A 26,399-nucleotide genomic window follows, 5' to 3' on the forward strand; every position below is an offset into this window, starting at 1 on the left:
ACAACTCCAGAGAAACTAGGTAAAAAGAAGGAACCTAACAGGGGCAAGCTCCAAGAAGGGAAACTAGGTAAGATATCCTGGGTAAACTGGGAGGGGAAGTAGAAGGGAAGGAATGGAGGGTAGGAATATTAAGGATTGAGAAAGTTGAGTTAGGGGAGGGACTGAAGGGAGAACAATGAAAGAGATATCTTGATAGAGGGAGCTATCGTGGGGATAGGAAGAAACCTGGTACTAGGAAAATTCTCAGAAATCCACAAGGATGACCCCAGCTAAGACTTCTAGCAATAGTGGAGAGGGTGCTTGAACTGGCCTTCCCCTATAATCAGATTAGTGACTACCCTAATTGCCATCATGGGACCAACATCTAGTAACTCATGGAAACAGATGTAGTGACCCACACTCAAGCACTGAGCTGAGTTCAGTTGAAGAGAGGGAGAAGGGATCATATGAACAAGGGGGGGGGGGTCAAGATCATGATGAGAAAACCCACAGAGACAGCTGGCCTGAGCTAGTGGGGACTCATGGACTGGACTGACAGCTGGAGTCTGCATGGGACCTAACTAGGCTCCCTGAATGTGGGTGACAGTAATGTGGCTGGATCTGTTGGGGGAGGGGAACCTGGCAGTGGGGTCAGAACTTATCCAGGGTGTATGAACTGGTTTTTTGGAGCCCATTTCCTACGGTAGGATGACTTGCTAAGCCTTGATGGGGGGGTGGGGGTGAGGTGGCTTGGTCCTGCCTCAACTTGGTGTGCCAGATTTTGTTGACTCCTCAAGGGAGGCTTTACCCCCCTCTGAAGAATGGATAGGGATAGGAAGGACAGAAGTGGGGGGGCAGTGTAGGAGGAAGGGAATGGAGGGGGAACTTGAGTTAATATGTAAAATGAAAAAATAAAAACACACACACAAAGAAAGATTGGATTCATTTTATTAGATCATTTCCTGAATTCTTGTTTAGTTGTTTTGTTTTGTCTTGTTTTTAATCTTATGCACTCTTATGCCCACTTGATTGCTTCCTTTACAGTATGGAGACTTTCCAATATCATGAAGTTTCATTTGTCAAATGTTAGCATGATTTCTTTAAAACTAGAATCTTTTTTAAAAATTCTTCTCTCATATGTTATATCCCAGTATAGTTTTTCCTCCCTCCCCTAGTCCTTTCCCACCATCTCCCCTCTCCCCCAGATCCACTCCTCCTTTATCTTTGGAAAAAGGCAGGCCTCCAGAGATACCAACCAAAATGGCATATCAAGTTGCAATAAGTCTAGGAACCTGTGCACATTTTAAGGCTGGAGGAGGCAACCCAGTAGGCGTGGAACCTATACAAAGAACTACAGGCAATTGAGAAAAGCTGGGAATAGGAGAGGTGGTCTTTCCCAGGGAAGAGCACACCAACTGGTTGTCCAGTACCAATAGGTCAGCCCTGAAAACATACAAGGCTAACATTATACAGACAGAGCAGGTTATATTTAGGAATATATATGCATATACATTTATTACTGCAATACAATTGATGAAAAATAGGCCATTAATTTGAAGGAGAACAAGGGAGGGGTGTGTGATAGTATTTGGAGGGAGGAAAGGGAAGAGAGAAATGTTACAATTATAATCTAAATTCTTTTTAAATGCATTAGAGAAAGACAGCCTCATTGACAAACAGTGCTGGGAAACTGGATATTTACATGTAGAAGGACGAAACTAGATCTGTATCTTACACCTTCCACAGAAGTCCACTCTAGATAGATCAAAAACATTAAAGTAATACTGGAAACTCTGAAACTGATGAAGGAAATAGGGAAACCACTTCAAAATATAAGCATAATAATGGTTTTGAATAATATTCTGGTTTTTGAGCTTAGCATAATCATCATCAGAGATGCTTCATCCAGCAATGGATAGGAGCAGATGCAGAGACGCATAGTCATTAGGAAGAGCTCAGGGAAATTCTGAGGAAGAGGGGGAGGAAGGATTATAAGGAGCCAGAGGGGTGGGGACATTAAGAGAATGTGGTCCACAGAATCAAGTAAGCAGGACTCATAGGGGCTTACAGAAACTGAAGCAGCAATTAAGGAGTTCACATAGATCTGGCCTAGGTCTTCCGCATACAAGTTATGGTTGTGTTCTTGTGGATCTCCAAAGAATGGGAATGAGCTGTGTCTATGACTCTTTTACCATCTCTTGAGATACCTTTTCTCCTATGGGGCTGCCTCATCCAGCATTGATATGAGGGTTCATGCCTAGTTTTATTGCATCTCCTTATGCCATACTTGATTGATATCACTGTGCAGCCTGCTTTTTTCTAAAGGAAAACAATAGGAATGGATCTGTGGCAAAGTATAGGCACTGTGAATAGTGGCAGAAAAGGAGCCTGTGGTTCGGATGCATTGTATGAGATATTAAAAGAATAAGCTCTTATTCTCATTTATTTTTGTTTTGTTTTGTTTGTCACTGTTTCATTAATTTCTACTCTTGCTGTTGACTTGATTTGGATTTGAGTTGTTCTTGGTTTTCCAAATTTTGAATGGCATCGTTGTCATTTATCTGTGCTTTTATTCTATTTTTAAAAATATTTTTTCTTATTTTACATATTGATCCAAGTTCCCTCTCCCTCTCATCCTCCCATGCCCCCTACAAACACCCCTATCCCACCCCCATCCATTCTCCAGAGAGGAGAGGACTTCCATGAGAGAACATCAAAGTCTGTCAAATCATTTGGGGTAGCTCTAGGCCCTCCCCCATGTCTCTAGGCTAAGGGAGTATCCCTCTATGGGGAATAGGCTCTGGAAATCCATTCCTGTACTAGGGATACATCCTGGTTCCATTGTAGAAGGTACCATAGACTCCCCAGGACCCCTAACTGAGACCCACATTCAGGGGGTCTGGGTCAGTCTTATGCTGGCTTCCCAGCTATCAATCTGGGATCCATGAGCTCCCCCTTGTTCAGATCAGTTATTTCTGTGGGTTTCTCCAACCTAGTCTTGACCCCTTTGCTAATTGCTTCTCCTTCTCTGTAACTGGATTCCAGGAGATTGGCTCAGTGTTTAGCTGTGGGTGCTGCTTCTGCTTCCATCCTCTACTAGACAAAGGCTCTAAGGATGGCATATGAGGCAGTCATCAGTCCTATTATTAGCGAAGGGCATTTAAGCCATCCTCTCCACTATTGCTTGGATTGTTAATTGGGGGTTCATCCTTGTAAGTCTCAGAACATTTCCCTACTGTGAAATTTCTCTTTAAACATATAATGGACCCCTCTTTTATGGTATTTCTTTTCCTGTTCTTTTTCTATTCTTCCCAGTTTTCCTCAGTTTTTCTGCTCCTTCATGTTCTCCTCTCCCCTCCTCTTCTCCTCTTCTCTTTCTCTTAACTCTTTCTTTTAACTCCCCCTCCACCTGCTCCCAATTTGCTCAGGAGATCTTGTCCCTTTCCTCGCCTGTGAGGGCCCATGTATGTCCTTCTTGTTTCCTAGCTTTTCCGGTGGTGTGGGTTGTAGGCTGGTAATCCTTTGCTCTGTGTCTAAAATCCATATATGAGTGAGTATATGCCACGTTCCTCTAGATTACCTCACTCGGGATGGCTTCTTCTAGTTCCATCCATTTGCCTGAGAATTTCAAGATTCCACCCCCTCCTCCCCGCACTGAGTAGTACTCCATTGTGTAGATGTACCACATTTTCTTTATCCATTCTTCAATTGAGAGTCATCTAGATTGCTTCCAGGTTCTGGCTATTACAAATAATACTGCTATGGATATAGTTGAGCAGATGTCCTTGTTGAATAAACGTGCATCTTTGGGTATATGCCTATGAGTGGAATTGCTGGATCTTGTAGTGGACTGATTCCCATTTTCCTGAGTAACTGTAATACTGATTTCCAAAGTGGCTGTACAAGTTTGTACTCCCACCAGCAGTGGAGGAGTGTTCCCCTTTCTCCACATCCTCTCCAGCATAAGTTGCCATTGGTGTTTTTTATTTTAGCCATTCTGACAGGAGTAAGATGGTATCTCAAAGTTGTTTTGATTTGCATTTCCCTGGTGATTAAGGATGTTGAGAACTTTCTTAAGTTTCTTTTAGCCATTTTAGATTCCTCTATCAAGAATTCTCTATTCAGTTCTGTACCCCACTTTTTAATTGGATTATTTGTGTTTTGGTGACTAGCTTCTTGAGTTCTCTGTATATTATGGAAATCATCCTTCTTTCAGATATGTTGTTGGTGAAGATCTTTTCCCATTGTGTGGGCTACCATTTTGTCTTGTCAATGGTGTCCTTTGCCTTACAGAAACTTGTCAGTTCCAGGAGGCCTCATTTATTGTTGATCTTAGTGTCTGTGCTACTAGTGTTATGTTCAGGAAGCAGTCTCTTGAACCAATTCATTCAGGATACCTCTGAGTTTCTCTTCTAAGAGGTTCGGTGTGGTTTGATTTATGTTGAAGTCTTTGATCCATTTTGACTTAAGTTATGTGCATGGTGACAGATATAGATCTATCTGCAGTCTTTTAAACACCAGCATCCATTTGTGCCAGCACCATTTTTGGAGATGTTTTCTTTTTTCCATTGTATAACTTTAGCTTCTTTGTCAAAACTCAGGTGTTCAAAGGTGTGTGGATTAATATCAGGGTTTTCAATTCAATTCCATTGGTCTACCTGTCTATTTTTATGTCAATACCAAGCTGTTTTCAGGATTATAGCTCTATAATAGAGCTTGAAGTCAGGAATGGTGATGCCTCCTCAAGTTTCTTTATTGCACAGGGTTGTTTAGGCTATCCTGGGTCTTTTGTTTTTCCATATGAAGTTGAGTATTGCCCTTTCAAGAATTGAATGAATGGTTGGTGATAGAGCAAGTATGAAAAAACCAGAAGTCAAACTCAGTTCTATGCTATTTCAGACCCCACACTTTCTTTACATTGCCTCCCAGTGAAACCAGGAAAAATGATTGTAATGGCTAAAGAAGACTACTGCCAGTATAAACACAGCTAATATACCCAGCAACCTATAATTTCAGGACTCTTTTAAATTTCAAATGTATGTTTCAGAAAGAATGAAAAAAAAAAGAAAACAGAGTCTTTGAGGACCTTAAAAATGATTTAATAAGCATTGCACAGGAAAATAACAAAATTCATAGGAAAATATGCATATGGAACAATTTATTGTTTAACATAGCTTGTATCATTTTTGTTGAATTTTGTAATTACTTTAAAATATCCCCATGGTGACATTATCCTTAACATATTACTTTAATGAATGTTATATCTTTTATCTTCTTTGCTCCACACAGCAGAAGAAATTACTTGAAAAATGTTAAAATCAACACAATACAGCATTCTTTCTCAGCTATTTTGTGTCCAACATTAAAATATTTTCCAACTTTTATGGTAATTTTATATATAATTGTTTACCTATTACAAGTAAACTAATCTGTGAAATTGACTCATCTCTTCTTGTTGCCCAAAAATATAAGGAAAATATAAGTATAAAAACTCCAAGATGCTTAATTTGTAGCAGATACATATTCAAACACCTAGCATGTTTAAAACTTATCATGAAAAGAAAGAGGGTTGCTCTTTGCATGTACCCACTCTACTTCCAAGATAATTGTCATTTTAAAATCATTTATGACAGATAGCGTTCACTGGGAGATTAAAATTTATAAAACAATGCCATCTTCATCATAAACTAAAACCAAATGAGGACTGAGATGTATGTATTACGAAAGATGGTGGCTTGAAACACAGACTATACTCAGCATGTCAGGGACCACAGAAATGGGAAGGCCATTGCTTTATTCCCAATCTAGGACCTGAAAACCTCATTTGATAAATTTAGCTGGATTTTCTATACTGATGCCTAGTCCAAAATTTGATTTGGTTCCATAGTAATTTTTGTTTTGCCTGCTATTAAAAGAAAACAACAGGATTCTAATGACAGATTAAGAACTATTGGGCTTGGTTTGGTAATTTATCAGCGGCCAAAATTTATCTGGTTGAGTTAATAATCTTCATGACATTCAAATCATTACAAACCAAAGAGCTTAGAAACACTTGGACTGGAAATGATTTTTAAAGGTTCTTAAAAACTATCAAATCTCTCTCTTCAGGACTAGCCAGTAATCTCAAGGCTTGTGAGAAGAAGCCACTCCCACCATCAGGTTCCTCAGAGTCTTCTACATGGCTCAGAGGGTCTGGACTGACCCATAAGTACTAGGGAACCTGAAGCAACACACCTAGCTAGGTCAAAAAGGAATTACTTATCCTTGGTTTCTTAAATTATATTGTTATTTTGCATACATGTTCCCTCAAAACTCTAAAATGAATGTTTATTGATGAGGTCTGAGATGATTAAATAACTTATGATGTAAGCCTTACAGGCTGACTGTCGATGTAAACAAAGAAGTCATTTATCGTTAATACCAGACAACCTTAGGTAATCGTATCTTCTTGTAAGTGTCTCTTAGTAAAGCTTGTGATATTTTTGCTGTTGTTGGAAGACCGGAGTGTCCTTTTCTGACATTCATCTTTACACCACAGATGATGGGCAGCCTTGTTCTCAGTTAATCTTCAGGACTCTATACATACTATTCTGAAATACTGTAGTGAAATAAGGCTTGGCATTCTTGAGCAGGACACTACAGAGGGGAGGATTAGCTGCATTGGAAGGGTCTTCCACATCCCAGATTTCAAGCATACTGCAACCAGGTCTGAAAGATAAGTGGCATAGATAAATAGACATAATAAATAAATTAGCATTTCAAATTAAGAAGTAGCTTCTAAATTTCCAGAGGCTAATTGATTTAACTACTTAAAATCTTAAAACCATAATTTCACAAACCATTAAGTAAAAGAAAATGAAGCATGACACATTTTCAACCCCAGTCAACATGTGCTGACAATAAATGCAAAATATGGAGTAAGAAATTTATTTCTTAAATAGTTTACCTACAAAATGAAATATAATTATATTTGTGGACCACTATTCTAGTCCAGTCATAAAACTTGTTGTTGAGAAATTAAAGGAGAGCTAATTACATTCCTTATTCCTTAGGAGATTCATATTGTTATTTTTAACATAAAGTGCCCTGAGTTAGTAGACAGACATAACCAGGCAGAGAAAGAGCTAGGTTGCTTTCTTTAACCTTTTTTTTAGGAGGGTGGTATATTTAGTGGGACTGTAGGGTGGAGTGATATGTGTAATTTGTGACTTGATAAGCAACTTCAATATTATCTTCTAAAGTGACTGTACTGTTTTCCATGTCTACAAACAATGTATATGATTTCAAATTGCTCTATATTTGCATAAACATATGGGATGACCAAGCTTTATAATTTCAGTCATTTTAGTATTGTTATGGGTCATTCAAAATACCTTCTTTGGTACAATGTCTTAACTAAATTTGCCAAAATTTGTGTTGTTCCTTATTGTTGAAGTATGAGAAGTTTTTATTTCCTATCAGATGCTCTAGACTAAATATACAATTATCAATAATTACTCAATATACATCACATAGACGCTACAATCTGACAGCTTTTAATACACTTATGTACCCAGGGAGCATAGCTTTCTCTCCACAGCTTATGCATGCTCTTTGTAGTTCCATTCTTCTGTTCCACTGATGCCTTTCAAAACATAACTGTACATCACTTTTTGTCACTGGGGATTTGTATTTTCTGGAATTTTTGCCTTCTTTGTATTTTTGTCTGTCTTGTTTTCTTAAATGTAATTATTATCCATATTGTATGTGTCGAGAGTTCACTTTCCTCTATTGATGAGTGTTATTATATTGTCTAAGTAATCCAGTAGTATTTAGTAATTAATTCACCTGTTAATAGATATTTGAATTATTTCTAGGTTGTACCTACTAAAAACGCTGATATGAATAATTGCATGCAATTATAAGAATAGATGGGTGCTTTTCCTAAGTCCACTTTATTCATGTGTGTGTGTGTGTGTTTCAGTCCTTGTGGAGACCTGAGGAGGGCATCATACCCCTGCACCTGGAGTTACAATTGATTATAAGCTTTCTGACAAGGGTGCTGGGAACTGAACTCTGCTCAACTTCAAGAACAGAATGTCCTCTTAACTACTGAGCCCTGCACCTGGAGTTACAATTGATTATAAGCTTTCTGACAAGGGTGCTGGGAACTGAACTCTGCTCAACTTCAAGAACAGAATGTCCTCTTAACTACTGAGCCATCTCTTCAACTCCAATAAATTCGTTCACAGAGCAGGTGTTGGGTTTCTCACAAGACTAGAAGATTCTGTCATGAAGTGGTTGTACCATATTGTCTTCATGCAACTGATATATGAGAGTAATAGGTATGCCTCCGTGTCAGCAACACTTAGATATTCAGTTTCTCTTTCAACTCTAAGCATTGTATTAGGTGGTTTGGTTTAAGGGTATCTCCTTGTGGGCTTAATGTACACTTTGTTACGTGGATAGCAACATCAAGCATCTTTCCACATAATTCTTGGCCATTCATACATTTCCTTGTTGACATATCCAAGTATTTTGCTCATTTGTATTGTTTTCTTATTACATTTTAAGAGTTCTTTCTATATCTGGATAAAGCACTTTATTAGTCACATGATTCAAAAATGTTTCCCAACTGTGACTTATCCTTTGTTGGTATTATTTATATTATATTACTTCTATTATTTATCTTCTATTATTATCCTGCTTATAAAAAGTTTATACTTTTAAGGATATTACATTTACTAGTGCAGTCTTGTGTCATGCTTATCATATTTGATTTAAGGAATCCACCTTGAGGTCCCGATTATTTTCTTTCATTTTTTATTTTTTCCAGAAGTTTTATATTTTTGGATTTACAGTTAAGTTTATGATCTGTTTGAATTGCAAACATATATACCATCGTAGTGCTTCCAAAGAGTTTTACTGTAAGTGGGTACTTCATTTTACTAAATTCCTTTTCTGTGTTTATTGAGATGATCATGGAGATTTGCCTTTTAATTTACTTACATTATGAATTTAAGTCATTGCATTCGTGAGATAAACCCACTTGTCCCTTGAAAATATAGTCGAGATCAACTCACTGTTAATTACTTGAGATGATAAGCTCATGCATACTGTCATGATGACTTCTATGCCTCCTTATATAAAGTCATATACTTCTTTCCAAACAGACTCTGACATGCTGTACTAATTTTCAATTAATTCAAACATTTTAAAATTTCTCTTGTGATTTTATAGTTGACTTTCAATTGTACTGTCCAAATTATAATTATTTAGACATTTTCCAGATATATTTCTTGTTACTAATTTCTAATTTTATTCCATGTTATCAAGGAATGTAATTCCAACTGTTTTAAATACATACATTTTATATATTAATGTCTTTATTTCCATTTATTCTTTTTGTACTATTATTTCCATGAATACTACTCAAAATATGTTCATGTCTTTTTCTATTTCACATAATTTTAAAATATTCTCATATACAAACAATACAGTGATTAACAAGTGCAAATTCTCAGTACATGGTTGTGTTTCCTGCATCTAAGCCTGTAGTGAGATATTCACTTTGTATGCACATGTGGCACAGACCACGCCCATTGGGGGTGGAGACTGGGGCTGACGTTACCTGGGGGAACTAATCTGAGGAAGGGGCACCAGGAGCTCTGTTGCTTGCAGCACGGGGACAGGAGACACATCCGGAGACATCCTTGGGACCAGGAACCTGCTGGTGCTCATCTGTCTATGTTGTAAGTTATTTCTCCCTGAATAAACATCTATTTGGCCTATCTCTTTCTCCTGATCTTTAATAAACCTCAATATAAGCCACCACTGGGGATCATTTCTCCACAATGTAGAGAACTCCAGGCCTTTTTGAAGTGGAGGTTTGCTTGCAAGATGCCACTTAAACTCCATTGATCTGAGCACTGTCAGTTGGCCCTCATGTACAGACAGAATTTCACTGAATAATAGAATTCTTTACTTCTTTATTCACTCGTTTGCTCATTCCAGCATGAAATAAGGAGGCTCTTCCTGATGAGAATTCAAATGTTCATCATGGTGTGCTTCTCTCCTCAAGACAGTCCCCCAGACCTTCCCTGTTTGGTTTCAGTGTTCCTTGCTCTGATATTCTTTTGGTTTGCCCTATATGCTGAACTTTGTAATGAATCTCTTTATCAGTCAATGGCTTTCCCAGACCTCAGAAACTTTGACATTACTTCAGCTTCAGATGTTAATTTTTATCACTTGCTTCTCATTCTCCCTGGACCTGAGCTCTGTCCCAGCTGCTCCCCTCGTGTTCAGTTACTTGGTTATGTTGTTCAGGTCTCAGCAATAGCTTCTTAAATCTTTTTAGATAAATTCTGTTCATCTTAGTTGCTTTTTGTTGATATACTTCAAATTCCAAGCTTTTTTTCTTATATCAAATAAAATTAGCTGTTTAGCACTTTTACCTCTAGAGTTCCCAACAGATGTATTTTTAAGATTTGTTGAAACATTTGTATCTTTCCACTAACTGACAGCATATTCTACTGTAATTCATGCCCTCTTGTTTGTTTGTTTGTTTTTGAGACAGAATTTCTCTGTGTAGTCTTGGCTATCTTGGAACTTACTTCTCACACCAGGTTGGCCCAAGCAGGACTTTGCTTATGGCAGGCAAGTGCTGAACCCTGGAATGGTATTCCCAGACCCAATTTTATTAATCCTTTGATTAGGAAAGATGGTCTCTCTAGATGCTGAATCAGATACTTTGAATGAGTTTCTGATAACTTCCTATTTTCATAGAATTTTGGCCCATTTTCTCTGTGAGTGTTTGACGATGATAAGTTTGGATTGAAAAGTGGACAATATAGATAATATGTTCTAATGATACCAGAAAATATTTTGATCTTTTGATGAATGGGATTGTTATTACAAGCAATGTACTACCTGGGATATGTTGATATCTCTTGTCAGAAATCTAAATAATAACCTCAAGAACACATTGCTTTCTCAATTTTCAAGATACAAATAAAAAATATATAATGCTTTTATTTATGATGTCATCTTCACTTACAAGAAAATTTTAAGCTTTATACATCCAATATAATTGAGTAACAGTAGCAGATAAATATACTTCACTTACAATTTAGTTATCAAATAAAATAATTGCAAAAATTTGAAAAATTCTAGAATATATATTTACAATATATATTTTAACTTGACTAAAGAATTACATGATGAATACCTGTGCTAAAACATCTTACTTCCTTTAAAAGGTCACATGAAAATTGAGGTATTAAAATGTAGTTTTAATACATATTATGAGAAGATAGTATAATTTAACTTCTCTAGATGAACTAATTTTTACCCTATGCAATGCTTATTGTAATTTTTAAAAATTGGCTCAAGAGAGAAAGACGCCATGTGACAGTTCAAGTGGAGAGTTTTTTATTAAGGGAAAAGAATCATAAAACAGGGATGGTCTCTGGGAAAGGGGTAATGGGAGAGAGGAAAGAGAGGCAGAGAGAGACAGGGAGGAACAGACAGAGAGAGAGGGAGAGAAGGAATGAGAGTGGGTGGGAGGTGGGCAGGGTCCTTTTAAAAGGGAACATAAAGATAAGCACAGGTGGTGCTCTTAGTGGCAGCAGCTGAGAGTGTAGCTTGTCAGAATTCTAAAGGCAGGCCAGTATAAATGCCTAAATACTAACAATGGTAATATTTTAATGGGATATATCTAAAATACGAAGCATTAAAGAATCAAGACTTCTCTACGTAGAAGCATTTTATCACTACATAATAACATGGAGTGATATTTGCTTCACAAAATACCATATTATGTGTAATATTTATACTCACTTTGTTCTCACAACACACCATGCTTCTTCTAGAACATAATAATTCACATGTAATTCTAACAATTTATCTCTCACTTCTGCTGCAGATTTTCGACTATATGCAGAATAAACTATTTTTGTTCGAGCCCTTTAAATTTAAAAACAACAATTACATATTTTTAAACAAACGATAATAGATTAAAGAAATCTTGCTCGCAAATTGAAATCATAACACTCAGTGATGGATATGTATGATAACAAACTAAGCAATTACTTTGAGATACTGGTTTTCACACAAATATTTATATTTTAATGTGCTGCATCTTAAAGCAGTTAGAAGTTTGTTATATCTAAGCTAATTTAAAGTTGCACTGGGTGGCAGGTTGATAGCTTAGGTTGTAAACTTCACTTCATATAACCCACGAAAGAGCCTGTTAATGGAATATAGTCACCAAGAAACTGAGGCTTGTGGCAATATGGATTTCAGTAGATAATTTCCCCTCTAGAAAATAAGCAAAAGATGGAATACTGCCAAGAGAGTATTTGGCAGTTGGCATCCAGGACACTACCACAGATAGGAAAAGCACTGTCTAAAATTTTGAAATGTGTAGATGTTCATTCAAATATGGCACAATAGGAGTTTTGGCCATAAGTTAAAGTTTTTACAAAGTCCTGAGGAAAGTCAGTGCCATTTGGGATGTTGTTTCTTCTAGCAGTATGCCAAAAATTAAAACTATTTCTTTAACAAATAACAGACTAATCAAAATAAGTTTTAAATCCATACCTGCTACACTGGGATTAAAACCTGAATTCAGGTGCCCTACACTCAAAGCCAGGAACACCATCTCATTTCACAGGGAGATTCCAGAAACTCACTGGCCAGCCTAGCTGAACTCTTTGCTCACTAGACCTTGTCTCAAGAGTAAGATGGAAAGTGATCAGGAAAGACATCCAATGCTGACCTCTGTTCCCAAGAACACTCTGTGTGTGTGTGTGTGTGTGTGTGCTTGCTGTCTGTCTTTGTATGTATGTGTCTGTTTTGTTTGTCTGTCTGTTTCTGTCTCTCTGATGTGTATATCCTTGTCTTTTTTTGTCTGTCTCTATCACACATATAAACTCCATACATGATGAGAACCACTTTTTAGTGCATGCGTGTGTGTGTGTGTGTGTGTGTGTGTGTGTGTGTGTGTGTGTGTGCATGCCTGGAGACCAGAGGTCAATGTTAGATTATTTTTTTTTGTTATTCTTTGAGACAGGGTCTTTCACTGAGGTAGGGTTCAATTAGGCTGGCCAGGAAGTTTCTGAGGTCTGCCTATGCTTGGGTCATAGATAGGAACTGATGTTGGCTCTGGGTGCAGAGTACATGACTTCAGGACTCCATCCCAGTGCAGCAGGCATTTTGCTAACTAAGGCATCTCCCTAGCCTTGCAACATTTTTTGCTCATGCTTGATTCAGATTTGAGGTCCTATTATTGAACCTACTTCAGAAGAAAGATATATAGAAATTGCTAAAAAAAAAATTTTATTTGTTTCAGACAAGTTTCCACTCTTAATTCAGGTTGGCCTGAGATTCACTATGTAGGCAAGGTCCGCCTTGAACTCACATCGATTCTAATGTTCAGTTTCCCAAGTACTGGGATTACAGGTGTGCCTTCCACACCCAGCTTCATTCTACATCCTTACAAGTCCAGAGATGAATATAAAAATGCTTATGTGAATATGTGCATGTGAGTATGTGCATATGAACATTTGTATGTAAACAAACACATTTTCCCTTTTCTAAGGGCCAGTAGCAATTAATGGCAATTCTATCTATTGGATGCAGGCAACTACACACCTCAAGTCTGCATCCTCATAATGTGGGTGGTTCACAATTGGATGCAGTGTAGATAGCTTGATGCTCGCCATCGTAGGCATAGCACCTGCAAAGACAGCATCTGGGAAACAAGATGACATTTCTTAGTAAAACTTTTCAAAGAAAATAGAGAGTTCAATGTGCCCCTAAAATTGTAATTCAAATTAGGAAAGATGAAAGATCCTTTTACAATGGCTAATGTTGTAGATGTTTTACTTATTTAATATATATTCTTTGTCTTCTGTAATATTGAACCTACACTTTACTGGTGCTAAAAGCCATACACAATACCTTTACATTTTATTTGATGTTTGTTTATTTATGTGGTTGCTTATGTGCATATGTGCATGTATGCACACCTGAGGGGACAGAAGACAACAGTTGGGAATGAGTTTTCTCCTATCAAATGAAGTCTGGGAATCTAACCCAGATCCTAGAGTTGGTAGCAAGTACCTTTACCCCCTGAGCCTTCCCATGGACCCATGCATGATATTTGTATAAAAACTCAGTGGCTTGTTTTATAGGACAACTCAATTCTGTGTTTTTCTTATTGTGTAAATAAAGCAAATCTAAGTGATTTCCAAGGACTGTACAGTTGAAACATTTCTAAGCACACCCTTAACTGCCTCACCGAAGCTTCCTGCTATGTTTTAAGGACCAGTACTTCAAGCAGAAAACTAGACAGAAGGAAAACTGTCCTGTAGTATCAAGAACTATGTAAAAGGCCAATGTCATAGAACATTTTTTAAATGATTTTATTGTTGTTGTGAATTATAGTTGTGTGGATTTGTTAGAAGAAAATACTGTACTTCAGTATTTCAATATTAATAATATGGAGACTGCAGAGACAGCTCAGTGGTTAAGAACACTAAGTTAACTTCTCTTGCAGATAACCCAGGTTTAGTTCTCAGCACCCACATAGAGAGAGACTCACAACATCTGTAACTCTAGTTCCAAGGCACTGGATTCCTATTCTGACATCTGCAGGCATCTGTATGAATGTGGTGCACATAATACAGGCATAAATGCATATACATAAAGTAAAACAATGTTTTTAATATTAATTGTTAAGTTCACTAGTTAATATCTTATTGTTTCTCCAACTCTTCAAATCATTCATTACTTACTGGTATGAGTTTTTGAAAGTAGAACTTGGACATAATATTACATCAAAGTCAATTATTCAGCTTTCCCTCTTAAGACTAAAAACTTGTTTCTTGACATTTTAATACAGTAAATGTTTATATATCTGTTAAGATCATTTTATTTATAAAAATTGGTCAGAAGTACATGGTATTTTATTTAGGTCTACTGAAATAACCAGTTTTCCCAAATATAACTAAGTGCTCTAAATACAACTTCAAGAAAATGTGTCAATAAATACTGAGGGCCTAGGACAGTGAGGAGTGTCAATTTTATCTTTTGGTGATGGAGTGGCATACTGGAACTTACAGCATCATAAGAAAGTATTATGGCTAGATCTAGGGAAATATTACAATCCAAACTGATGCATAATATCTGTTGAATGTGCGTTTCTTTGAGACCATTGTAAAGTGAGGCAACTAGATGGGCAGTGGAAGCCCATGCCTTTAATCCCCATGCTCAGGGAGGCAAAGGCAGGTAGCTCCATGTGAGTTTGAGGTAAGGCTGGTATATAGAGTAAGTTCCAGGACAGCCAGAGCTACACCGAGAAACCCTGTCTAAAAAAAAGTTAATTTAACTACCGCAATCCAGGATTGTGCACACATGTGCACACACTTCTCTCTCCTCTCCTCTCTCTCTCTCTCTCTCTCATACACAAATGCATATATGTATATATACATAGACAGAATGCTTAACTATATGTGACAAACACATGTGTGTGCTTTGTATGTATATGTATAACAGCTCACCTGGCCTGGTGTTGTATCTGATCCAGTGTATGAGCTCTTCCTGAGGCAGGTTAGTAAACTCTCCCATGATGCTCCATTGGTTATGGAGGTTTGCGCAACCTTGTATTGACATCATTGTCAGAATACCGAAGACAACATTCTCAAAATGAACTCTGCAAAAAAGCCAGCCAAAGAGCTGAAATAAAAAAACCATTTATTTATATTTCTTATACGAAGAGTACTATTGGATCACAAGTACATTCTCACCTCCCTATTGGAAGAAAAGTGGATTACTCTTTATCTCAGCACATAGACACATATGCTCATCTGTTGCTTACAAACAGCCAACACGCTGGAGTAACCAGAACAGGTCATAAATACTTTCACTAGGATTAGGCAACTATACCTTGAAACATGCTAGACTGAAATCTTTTAAAATTTGGCTGATTTTTATGAGGACTTGAATAACCAAAGGGAACCCCACTATCATTGACATATTTCTTTCAGGAAGAAGGCTGCTAAACTGTCAGAACTGAGTAAGGTGCTTTCAGAAGTACTGGGTATCTGTCTAATTCCTGCAGCTGTCTGTCTAGCTAGTTCATTTATCTGTAGCTATAGAAGAGAGATCTTGAGGAATTTTCTCATCCAAGCAGGGCCACTCTGGATCTCCTCAGCAATGGAAATGTGTTGAAAAGGGCGTTAATGGGCCCGAAGCACCTGCAAAGGCTTAAATGCTCAAAGACTCTGTTAGGCTAACAGAGGGAGATGAAATACCCAGTTGCTCACCACTGAAACATTATTCACAGTCTTTCAATATTTTTCAAAAAAAATGTTGCTGACAATGGATGTCAACTGACATTTACAGTCATTGAACATTGTTAACTCAAAGTACTCAATGCTTTCATATTTTGGATTACTCAGCAAAGTCATGACAGATCCATGGCAATTACTTTAGTTGTTATAATAGCAGTCACTCAAGAATGGGTGGATCAGCTGGGTGATTGTTGTGAACACCTTTAATACCAGCACTCAGTAGGCAGAGGCAGGCAAATCTCTTGAGTTCTAGGCCAGCCTTGTCTACAGAGCGAGTTCCAGGACAGCCTCCAATGCTACAGAGAAACCCTGTCTCAAAAAACCAAACCAAATCAAACCAACCAAGCCAAAAGAGAATGGGTTGCTTACCCGTCGGGAGCAGATCAAGGAAGCCATAATACACATGTGGGGTGTCAAAAACAGCTTCAACCGCATGATTAAAATGGCAAGAGCTGCGAATGCCAGCAACTGCAAGGTGTGAAAAATCAACTGCAAAACACAAAGTAGTGACCTTTTCACTTTATGCATTTTTATAATAACAGAGAAAAATAAAGTGTCTTACATTTTTTTATACAGGAGAGCAGAGATTTCCCAGTATGGCAGTAAGCCTATTAATATACACATTCATCCATTCAACTAAGATTTACTAATACAATAACCTGTGCCAGGAACTGTTCTGAGTGCTTCAAATGGAACACATTGCAAATCTGCCCTCATGAAGCTCACACCTTAATGCATTTTCTTAGAAAGGGGCACTAGTACATAAATAAGTTGCAATCAATTAGATAGTGACAAGAACAATGGACAAGAACATGGAGGAGAAGAAAGAACCAAGCAGCAAAGAATGTGTGAAAGGCTACAGTGAAGACACTTCACCCTAAGGAGTATCAACACAGTGGGCCTCAAATCTGAGGGTTCCTCATGGGAAAGGTTTCAAATAAAACTTTTCTAATTGAGACATTCATACAATATAACCATTATTAAAAATGTGCAGTGGATGTGGTAATAATCAAAGTAAATAGCAGTTAAAAATTTACATCCCAATTCACCAGTACTCAACTCAATTACACATATGTGGTGTAATGAGTATTATTCTGTCCCACCAGCTAGCTCCCAAGTAACAACACAAAGACCTCTTATTAACTATGAAAGCTTGGCCTTTAGCTTAGGTTTGTCTCAACTAGTGCTTGTAACTTAATTAACCAATTTATATTAATCTACATTCTGCCATGTGACATTCCCTCTCTTCCACCTTGTACCTCCTGTTTCCTCTCCATGTCTCCTGTCTTCTCTTGTTCACCTAGCTTCCTCCTCTTCTGCCTTTCTCTCCCCAGAAATTCTGCCTATACCTCCTGTTTAGCCATTGGGTGTTCAGCTTTTTATTACATTAATCACAGCAATACATTTCAACACAGTGTACTAATATCCCACAACAATGTGGTAATTTCATTTATCAAAAGGCAAATAGTCAACTTGTACATTAGAATGAAATGAAACAAATAATGAAATAGTAAAATAACCAATTTCTATAATTCCAAGATCCTAAAGAATGGCCAATTACTTTGACTTACACAATCCTTTTAGAACTTTACTGAGTGAATGATCAAACACATTGGAGGAAATTTTAACAGCTCCAATAGGAAAAAAAACTTTGCGACAAATATAGAAGAATAAATAACAGACATGTGGCCATGAAAAGATTATTTAATGAAATGTAGAAGGCTTTCAGATGATACATGAAGGACTCCCTAACAGGTCTGAGCATCTGAACATGACAAACAAGGTGCAGACAGGTTTTGTCTTTTACCCTTCTCCCCTTACTAGACTGAGATTACATCCTAAAGTTAGCCACCATGAAATATTCTTAAGATAAAACACTAAGCACCAACCATCAAAATTCACTGGCTATCATATTCAATCAGGACTTTATCCACTCACCATAGCATAGACTCCTCCCCTTTTCTCCTTAAAAACTACTCCAGCAAAAAACACCTACTGCTGCTGCTGCTTGCTGTCTGCCTCTGCCAGACCCAGGGGCAGCCCTTACGCTTGCTTGGCCTTCCGGGATAATAAATCTTTGTGCTGAGAATTTGGTACTTAAGTGTGTCCTGTACTGACTCCAGGGGGCCACTCTCTTTTATAATACAAACTTGTATATGCACAGAATAATATTCTGTAAAATAAATGATAAATAAAATGAAAACCCATGAATCTATACTACAGAGTGTAAAGAGGATGATATAGAAACACACACACACAAATACACACACACACAATTAATAGATTACTTCTGGTAATATTCTGAATCTTCTGAGTTGACTTTCAAATCCTTATTACTATTCAATTGTGAGATCAGACTGAAAAAGAAGTCCCACAGTAAATGATTACCCCTGCCCCAAATTCAAGGGGCACTGATATGCATCGACAGGAAGGCTACAGCTATGTTGACTGTCCTGTCTTCAAATAGGATTTAATATGTAAGTCTACCAAGAATGAGAGCTTTTACCTCACCATTTTCAAGGAGTTGTTTCCTGGAAGAAAAGAAAAAAAATATCTATTTACTAAATATCATTACAACATCATCACATAAGTATAAAATCATTTATTTTGTCTTTGGATCTTAGTTCTTCCTACACTATGCAAAGTACAAAATTTAAAACACTATCTATGCTAATAAAATTACAGAGTTTTAAAGGTGTGATTTATGAACATCTTTTCCCAGTCTGTGGGCCGCCGTTTGGTCTTGTCCACTGTGTCCTTTGCCTTACAGAAGCTTCTAAGTTTGGTCTCAGTGTCTGTACCCCTGGAGTTATGTTCAGGAAGCGGTCTCCTATAACAATTTGTTCAAGGGTACCCCTACTTCCTCTTCTAAGAGGTTCAATGTGGCTGAATTGATGTTGAGGTCTTTGATCCATTTGGACATGAGTTTTGTGCATGGTGACAGACATGGGTCTATCTGCAGTCTTCTACACACCCTCATCCAATTGTGCCAGCACAATTTATTGAAGATGCTGTCTTTGCCCCATTGTATAATTTTAGCTGTTTTGTCGAAAATCAGGTGTTCATAGGTATGTGGGTTAATATCAGGATTTTCAATTTGATTCCATTGGTTTACCTGTCTATTTTTATGCCAATACCAGACTGTTTTCAGATATCTCTCTAGTAGAGCTTAAAGTCAGGAATGGTGATGCCTCCTGAAGTTCTTTTATTGTATAGGGTTGTTTTGGCTTTCCTGGGTCTTTTTTTCCATATAAAATTGATTATTATCCCTTCAAGGTCAGTGAAGAATTGTGGTGGGATTTTAATAGGGATTGCATTGAATCTGTAAATTGCTTTTGGCAAGATTGCCATTTTTACTATGTTTCTCCTACCTATCCAAGAACGTGGAAGATCTTTCCATTTTCTGGTATCTTCTTTAATTTCTTTCTTTAGAGCCAATCCTATATCCGACAAAGGGCTGATCTCCAGAATATACAAAGAACTCAAGAAACTAGTCAACAAAACACCAAATAACCCTATTAAAAAATGGGGTACAGAACTGAAGAAAGAATTCTCAATACAAGAAATAAAAAAGGCTGAAAAACACTTAAGAAAGTGCTCCACATCCTTAGCTATCAGGGAAATGCAAAGCAAAGCAACTGAGATTCCATCTTACTCCTGCCAGAATGGCTAAAATTAGGAACACCAATGATGACTCATGCTGGAGAGGATGTGGAGAAAGGTGAACACTCCTCCATTGCTGGTGGGAGTGCAAACTTGTACAGCCATTTTGGAGATCAGTATGGCGGTTCCTCAGGAAAATGGGAATTAGTTTACCACAGGACCCGGCAATCCCCCTTAGACATATACCCAAATGATCCACATCCATGCAACAAAGACATCTGTTCAACTATGTTCATAGCAGCACTATTAGTAATAGCAAGAAACTGGAAGCAACCTAGATGCCCCTCAATTGAAGAATGGATAATGAAGAGGTGGCACATCTACACAATGGAATACTACACTACAGAAAAAAATAATGGTATCTTAAAATTCGCAGGCAAGTGGATGGCACTTGAAGAAACCATCCTGAATGAGGTAACCCAGTCACAAAAAGAGGAACATAGTATGTACTCACTCATATATGGATTTTAGACCTAGATCAAAGGATCACCAGCTTATAATTCACACCACCAGAGGAACTAGGATACAAGGGTATTCTGGGAGATTCATGTAAGGTCCCTCACAGAACCAGGAAGGGACAAGTCCTCCAGAGCACAGTGGAAGTGGGGGGGGCAGCAAATGGAGAGAGAAGTAGGAGAAAGTAAGGGAGAGGAAAGGAAAACACGTGCAACCAGGAAGATTGAGCCAGGTTAGGAATAGAAGACAGGAAAGAGAGAGAGAGAGAGAGAGAGAGAGAGAGAGAGAGAGAGAGAGAGAGAGAGCATAAAAGAGGGAACCAATATTGGTTTGAAGATAAAATTGAACACAAAGAAAGGTCTAGAGAACTACAAGACTGCGGCCAACTAACAATTTGAGCTTCCGTGGAAAGGCTACCATAAATGTCCTTCCAGGAGAGTGAGATCAACAACTAACTTATCCATGGAGCCCTCATCTAATGCCTGTTGGAAACAGGAGCAAACACCCATGTATAAACACTGAGTCGAACTAGAACCCAGATGCAGATGGAGAGGACAAGACCAGGTGGCAGAAACACATAGAGACAGCTTACCTGAGCAAGGAGGAGCTAACGTGCCCCCAGACTGATAGCTGGGAAGCCAGCATGGGACTGACTCAGGCCCCCCTGAATATGCTGAATATGAGTCTCAGCCAGAAGGACTGAGCAGTCTAAGGGACCTCAGACAGTGGAGCCAGGATGTACCCCTGGTGCACAAAAGGACTTTGCGAACACATCCCCCCATGGAGGGATAACTGCCTTAATCTAGAGACAGGAGAGAAGCCATAGTCCCTAATTCACATGACCTGTCAGATCTACATGACCCCAACTGGATGGCATTCCCCTACATATGGAATTGGGGTGGAGGGATGGGAGGGGAGGGTGGTTAGGGTGCATGGGAGAGGGTAGAGAGGATAAAAGGGAGGGAGGGAAAGGGAACTGGGATCGACATGTAAAATAATAAATTAAATTAAAAAAATGCCCTGACTCAAAAATTTAAGTTCAAGGACAAATTACTGGGGAAAAGGATTTCTATTTTTGTTTCTACAGAAAACAAAAAGCTGTGGATTCCTTCCAGACTAATGTGGTTTGATCAAGCCAGACTGCCTGAAACAGAGTACCAGGTGATCTTACATTCAAAACAGCTGGACAAAGCAGCCTTACAGACTATGGCTAGGATTTCTGCATCTTCTTAGAATCCCCCATGACAGCGCCCCTTACCAGCAGGAAGTAGTTCGTTTTCATTTAAATGGATAGCCAGGATTTCTGCATCTTCTTAGAATCCCCCATGACAGCGCCCCTTACCACCAGGAAGTAGTTTGGAAAGAATGATGCTCAAATTCCCAAATACTGTCTATAAATGTTCGTTTTCATTTAAATGGACTTGATTATAAAAAATAAAAAGGTGTGATTTATGATAATTCTACAAATGGTGTATAAAAAGGCTTATCTTTGATTAAGTTAGAATATCTTTAACTGATCCCTGGAGACTGTACATCTGGAACAAGATACTTCTGTTTAAATATTTAAGCTATAAATTATACATACAGTGCTTTCAATTATTATTGTTGAGTTGTTTCAGTTTTTTACAATTATAAATGACATAAATATTTTATGTGTAACTTGGTAAATATCTCTAAGGCATATAAATACTTTACTTCTTGAAAAGCATTTTCAATTTACTGAATATCAACAGGAACATATAGTGTTCTAAATACTGCACAGTGAATATACTTTTACTAGTAAAGAAGTAATTTGATGTTGGTAGAATTTATAGTAATCTGATTCAAATATGAAAATGTCCATCTTATTCCTTATTTGTAAAGACTGCTTTACAAATGACCTTACAGGACGAGACATTCTCAGAGAAAGATCTTAGAATGTAATTTGAGGGCATTTGCAAGTTTTAATGTGGCTACAGAAGGTCTGTTAGAAAATAGAAAAGGAATCAAATTACTTTGATCCCTTGTAGCTCTTTCCCACCTATGTTGCCAGGGAATGGAGGCATCCTAGGATCCAAACTCTTCTAATCACAACAGAATCCTGCAGTTAGCAAAGAACCTTCCTCTGTCTCCTGAGTCCTGGGATTAAAATTGTGTGCCACAATTGCCCAGCTTCTATGGCTATAGCTGGCTTTGCATTATGGTCCTCAGGCAAGCTTTATTAAATCATAAACAATATATGACCATGATTCCCTTTTTGTCTAATACAAAAGGGAAGGCTACAACTAACAAAAGAAAAACTATGTGGAGTAAGTATATACAATATATACAGGCAATAAGTACATCAACAATGTCTAGTCCATTTGCTTTTGACAAATTCAGAGAATATATTCTATTATCTATCCTATCTTGGTGAGTCCAAAATCTTGTTCCTAATTTAACTTTTTATTCTAGTTTTCATTATCAAATTTTGTTTTAATGTCTCTCAATCTTTTATACTTTGCACCTCTTTAGTTTCTTTTCTGAGTCTTATAAACATGGAAAACTATACTATCTAGTCTTCACCTCACTCACAGACCTAAGAAGGAAATATTAGCTGAGTATGCAGAAAGTGGAAGCAAGTAACTTTCAAAAGCTGTGAGAAATGACAAAACTGGCTGGCTGCCTTGACAATCACTCAAGTTTCCTCTGAAACATGGGGCCATCTGTCTTCAACCTATAGGCCTAGCATAACTGACAGATTTTTCTGTGAAGCAGGATTTTTGAGGGACTGTCCCACATTGTCTTGGCAAGGTTAGGCAGTCACTTTCTTTTGGGACCTGCTTGTCCAATTTGGACAGCACACCATCAGTAATCAAGGCAAGGGCTGTTTCTTGGCCAGTGGCTAACTTTTCTAACTTTTGCCACAAAGAAAGTAAACTCCATGTGCAGTTTCTTCAATGCCCATCATCTTCTCTGAAGTAGATTGGTGCTGCCAGGAGCAGACATGTCTCACCTATCTTATTAAAGAACCTATCTTATTAAAACATCTTAAATGCCATATTCTGTAGATCCCTGAAGTGTTTCTGTTTGACCTTTAAACATACCCAATATGACTGCAAGTTTGATTGTAATAGGTGATTAATTACTAACCTGCATTTTCTTTTTAACCTATATAGTTGGTAATAATAACTTTCAAGGAGTAGAAATTTGCATTACATTATTAAATGGGCTATATATGTGCCATGCCTTGAAAAAGATTAGAAATATATATACAGCATGTTTTAACAAATTAATCTCAAATTTGTGTCAATATACAAAATTTGTATATGATATATAAAAATCCAAACCAATGTAAAGTATTAAAACTAGTAGTTGCTTTTTAATAGTAGATTCAATAATCTACCTTTTATCTTACCATTATCTACATCCTTCCTTTTTTGTTTTCACAGTAGATTCAATAATCTACCCTTTTATCCTATCACATCTATAACTCCTCTTTTTTGATTATTATCAATAGAAACTTGTAACTAATCCCCTTAAACAATGACAAAAAATATATAACCAAATGAAAGATCAAAACCACCCACCCCATCTCTTGGGAATGGAGGCATCATATTCTTAAAGTCACTTCCTGATATCTGGGGGTTATGGCATTTTTAGGGGATCCTGAGAACTTTGGCTTAATTGTCAAATTCTGGGAGAGATAGCTGTATCATTTTTGTTCAGTCTCTGCATAATGGGAAAGTGCAGGACTTGTCCCAAGTCCTGGAAAAAGTAGTCTGTGAGGCTATATCATCTCTGCTAGCAGTATTTGTGAGGCTGAATCATCTCAGCAAGTCATCTTTAAATTGTTTTAAACAGTTTGTAGTCCATAACTGATCTTTTAGTTGGTATATTTTTCAGTTTAATGGTGTTATCACAATTCTGGTGGAATTGTTGTTGTGGGGACTCATCCTCCTTTTGAAGAAACTTTGAAGGTCACTGTTTAGCATGATCATGATTGAATGCAGAAAACTTGTAGAAACTCAAACCCAAAATCATGTACAGGAAGGTAGAGTAAATCTTATAAATGCTGAGATGATCTACCTCAAGAAAAGCTTCAAACAAAACCAAAAGATTATGAGATTAGTAACAATACAATAGTCTTTAAATATTTCTTTTTCTTCTGCTCTATTTCACCTGGCTCTTCTGACATGAGACAGAGATTTTGGATTTTACTTTAACAAGAATTCTTGGGTTTAGAGAAGGAGAGAGCCACAATCCAAATCCAGCTTTAATCTTTAACTGGACTACAAAAAGACCATTTCTCTCTCTCTCTCTCTCTCTCTCTCTCTCTATATATATATATATATATATATATATATATATATATATATACACACATACATACATGTGGGAATATTTATCAAATTTTATACCATTGTAAATGCAATATGCCAACAGGCCAATTTATTCCTTTTCTTTTGTTTTGTATCTTTTTTGTTTGTTTTTTGAGACAGGGTTTCTCTGTGGCTTTGGAGGCTGTCCTGGAATAAGCTCTTGTAGACTAGGCTGTTCTTGAACTCATAGAGATCTACCTGCCTCTGCCTCCTGAGTGCTTAGATTAAAGGTGTGTGCCACTACCACCTGGAAAATATCAACTTGTCAGAAGTGGGATCTTGGGAATTTTTTTTTCTGGATTATTTCATTCATCCAGTGGTCTTCAGATTCCTTAGCTGGATGCATTTATTCTCCTGAAAAGAAAAAAAAATTAAGACCTCCCCAACCCTAATTTTGGGGAAGTTCCCTTTTGGCAAGTTATATCTGATAAAATGAAAAGCATTTATTTAGTTTTACAGGTTAGTTTAGATTAAATGGCCATACTGCTTGATGAACTGTAATCTCTTCTAATTTAGAGGTGTCACTTGCTCAAATCAGATCTCTACCAATTTTGATGGTCTCTATAGATTTTCTTCTTCCATGGAAACAAAAGCAAAATCTCTTACCACATTGTAACATGTGTCCTGGTTTCCATTCTGTGGTCAACACATCTTTGAAGTATACTGGCTGATTTAATTCCATAGGTTTTTTTTTTCTTTCTATTATCCAGTATTTCTCTGCATATTTTGTTCCTTTCTCATCAGCATTTTAAAAATTCAACGTTAATAAAGCAGTATGCAATCTATTTCTGGGGGTCGTTATCATCCCTTTCTGTTTATTTAGCAACTCCTTTAGAGTTCAATGTGATGTTTCTGTAATTGCCTGCCCTGTATGATTGTGTGCTATACCTGTAATATGCTTTATATTACAATAAGAAAAAAAACTGTGTCATTTTCTTTGCTGGAGCACTGTCTGTCTTTATTTATACAGGTACACCCATGATGGCCCTAACTTCCAGCAAATGTGTGATTACTGAATCAACCTTTTTCAAACTCAAAGCATTTGCCCACTGAAAACCTGAATAGTTAACAATGGTGTGGTGTATATATTTTAATTTTCCAAATGCTACAAGATGGAACACATCCATCTTCCAGATTTTACCTTTTGAGTACCCTTTGGGTTAATTCTGGCAGATAATGGAGTTTGATTGTATAAAGAACAAGTAGAGTATTTCCTTATAATTTCCTTGGCTTGTTGCCATGTAATGAAATGTCTTTTTTTTTTTAAATGTTTCCTATCTGCATGGTGTTTTTTTGTTGTTGTTTTTGTTTTTTGTTGTTGTTGTTGGTGGTGGTGGTGGTTGTGTGTGTGTGTATGTGTGTGTATGTGTGTGTGTGTGTGTGTGTGTGTGTGTGTGTGTATGTGTGAAATTCTGAAGCCTTTAGGACATTTTCTATGAATAGTTGATCAATTTCATCATTACCTAGTGCTAGAGGGCCTGGCAGATCAGTTCAGGAGTACACATGTGCTTTATATATATGGGGTGATTCCTATTTCTGATTATGTCTTGTAACTAAGTAAATAAAAAGGTCAATTTTGTAGCATCTGATATATATTTAGTGGTTTTAATATGGAAACAACTCTGTA

The 26,399-nt window shown here is 37.3% G+C and overlaps 1 protein-coding gene across 1 annotated transcript in view; it reads right to left on the reverse strand.

Moving 5' to 3' along the window:
* Positions 1-6,494: 6,494 nt before the first annotated feature.
* Positions 6,495-26,399, reverse strand: part of Dpy19l2 (dpy-19 like 2) — a 119,534-nt gene continuing 99,629 nt past the window's right edge. Inside the window, exons 17-22 of the mRNA XM_051197168.1 lie at positions 18,820-18,844; positions 16,683-16,802; positions 15,522-15,696; positions 13,612-13,711; positions 11,797-11,922; positions 6,495-6,687 (exon numbers count right to left, since the gene is read on the reverse strand). Of these exons, the coding sequence (XP_051053125.1) occupies positions 6,537-6,687; positions 11,797-11,922; positions 13,612-13,711; positions 15,522-15,696; positions 16,683-16,802; positions 18,820-18,844 (697 nt within the window). The 3' untranslated portion in view covers positions 6,495-6,536. The remainder of the gene's footprint in view (positions 6,688-11,796; positions 11,923-13,611; positions 13,712-15,521; positions 15,697-16,682; positions 16,803-18,819; positions 18,845-26,399) is intronic.

This window comes from Phodopus roborovskii, unplaced genomic scaffold (genome assembly GCF_943737965.1).
Source record: "Phodopus roborovskii unplaced genomic scaffold, PHOROB, whole genome shotgun sequence".
Taxonomy (NCBI): domain Eukaryota; kingdom Metazoa; phylum Chordata; class Mammalia; order Rodentia; family Cricetidae; genus Phodopus; species Phodopus roborovskii.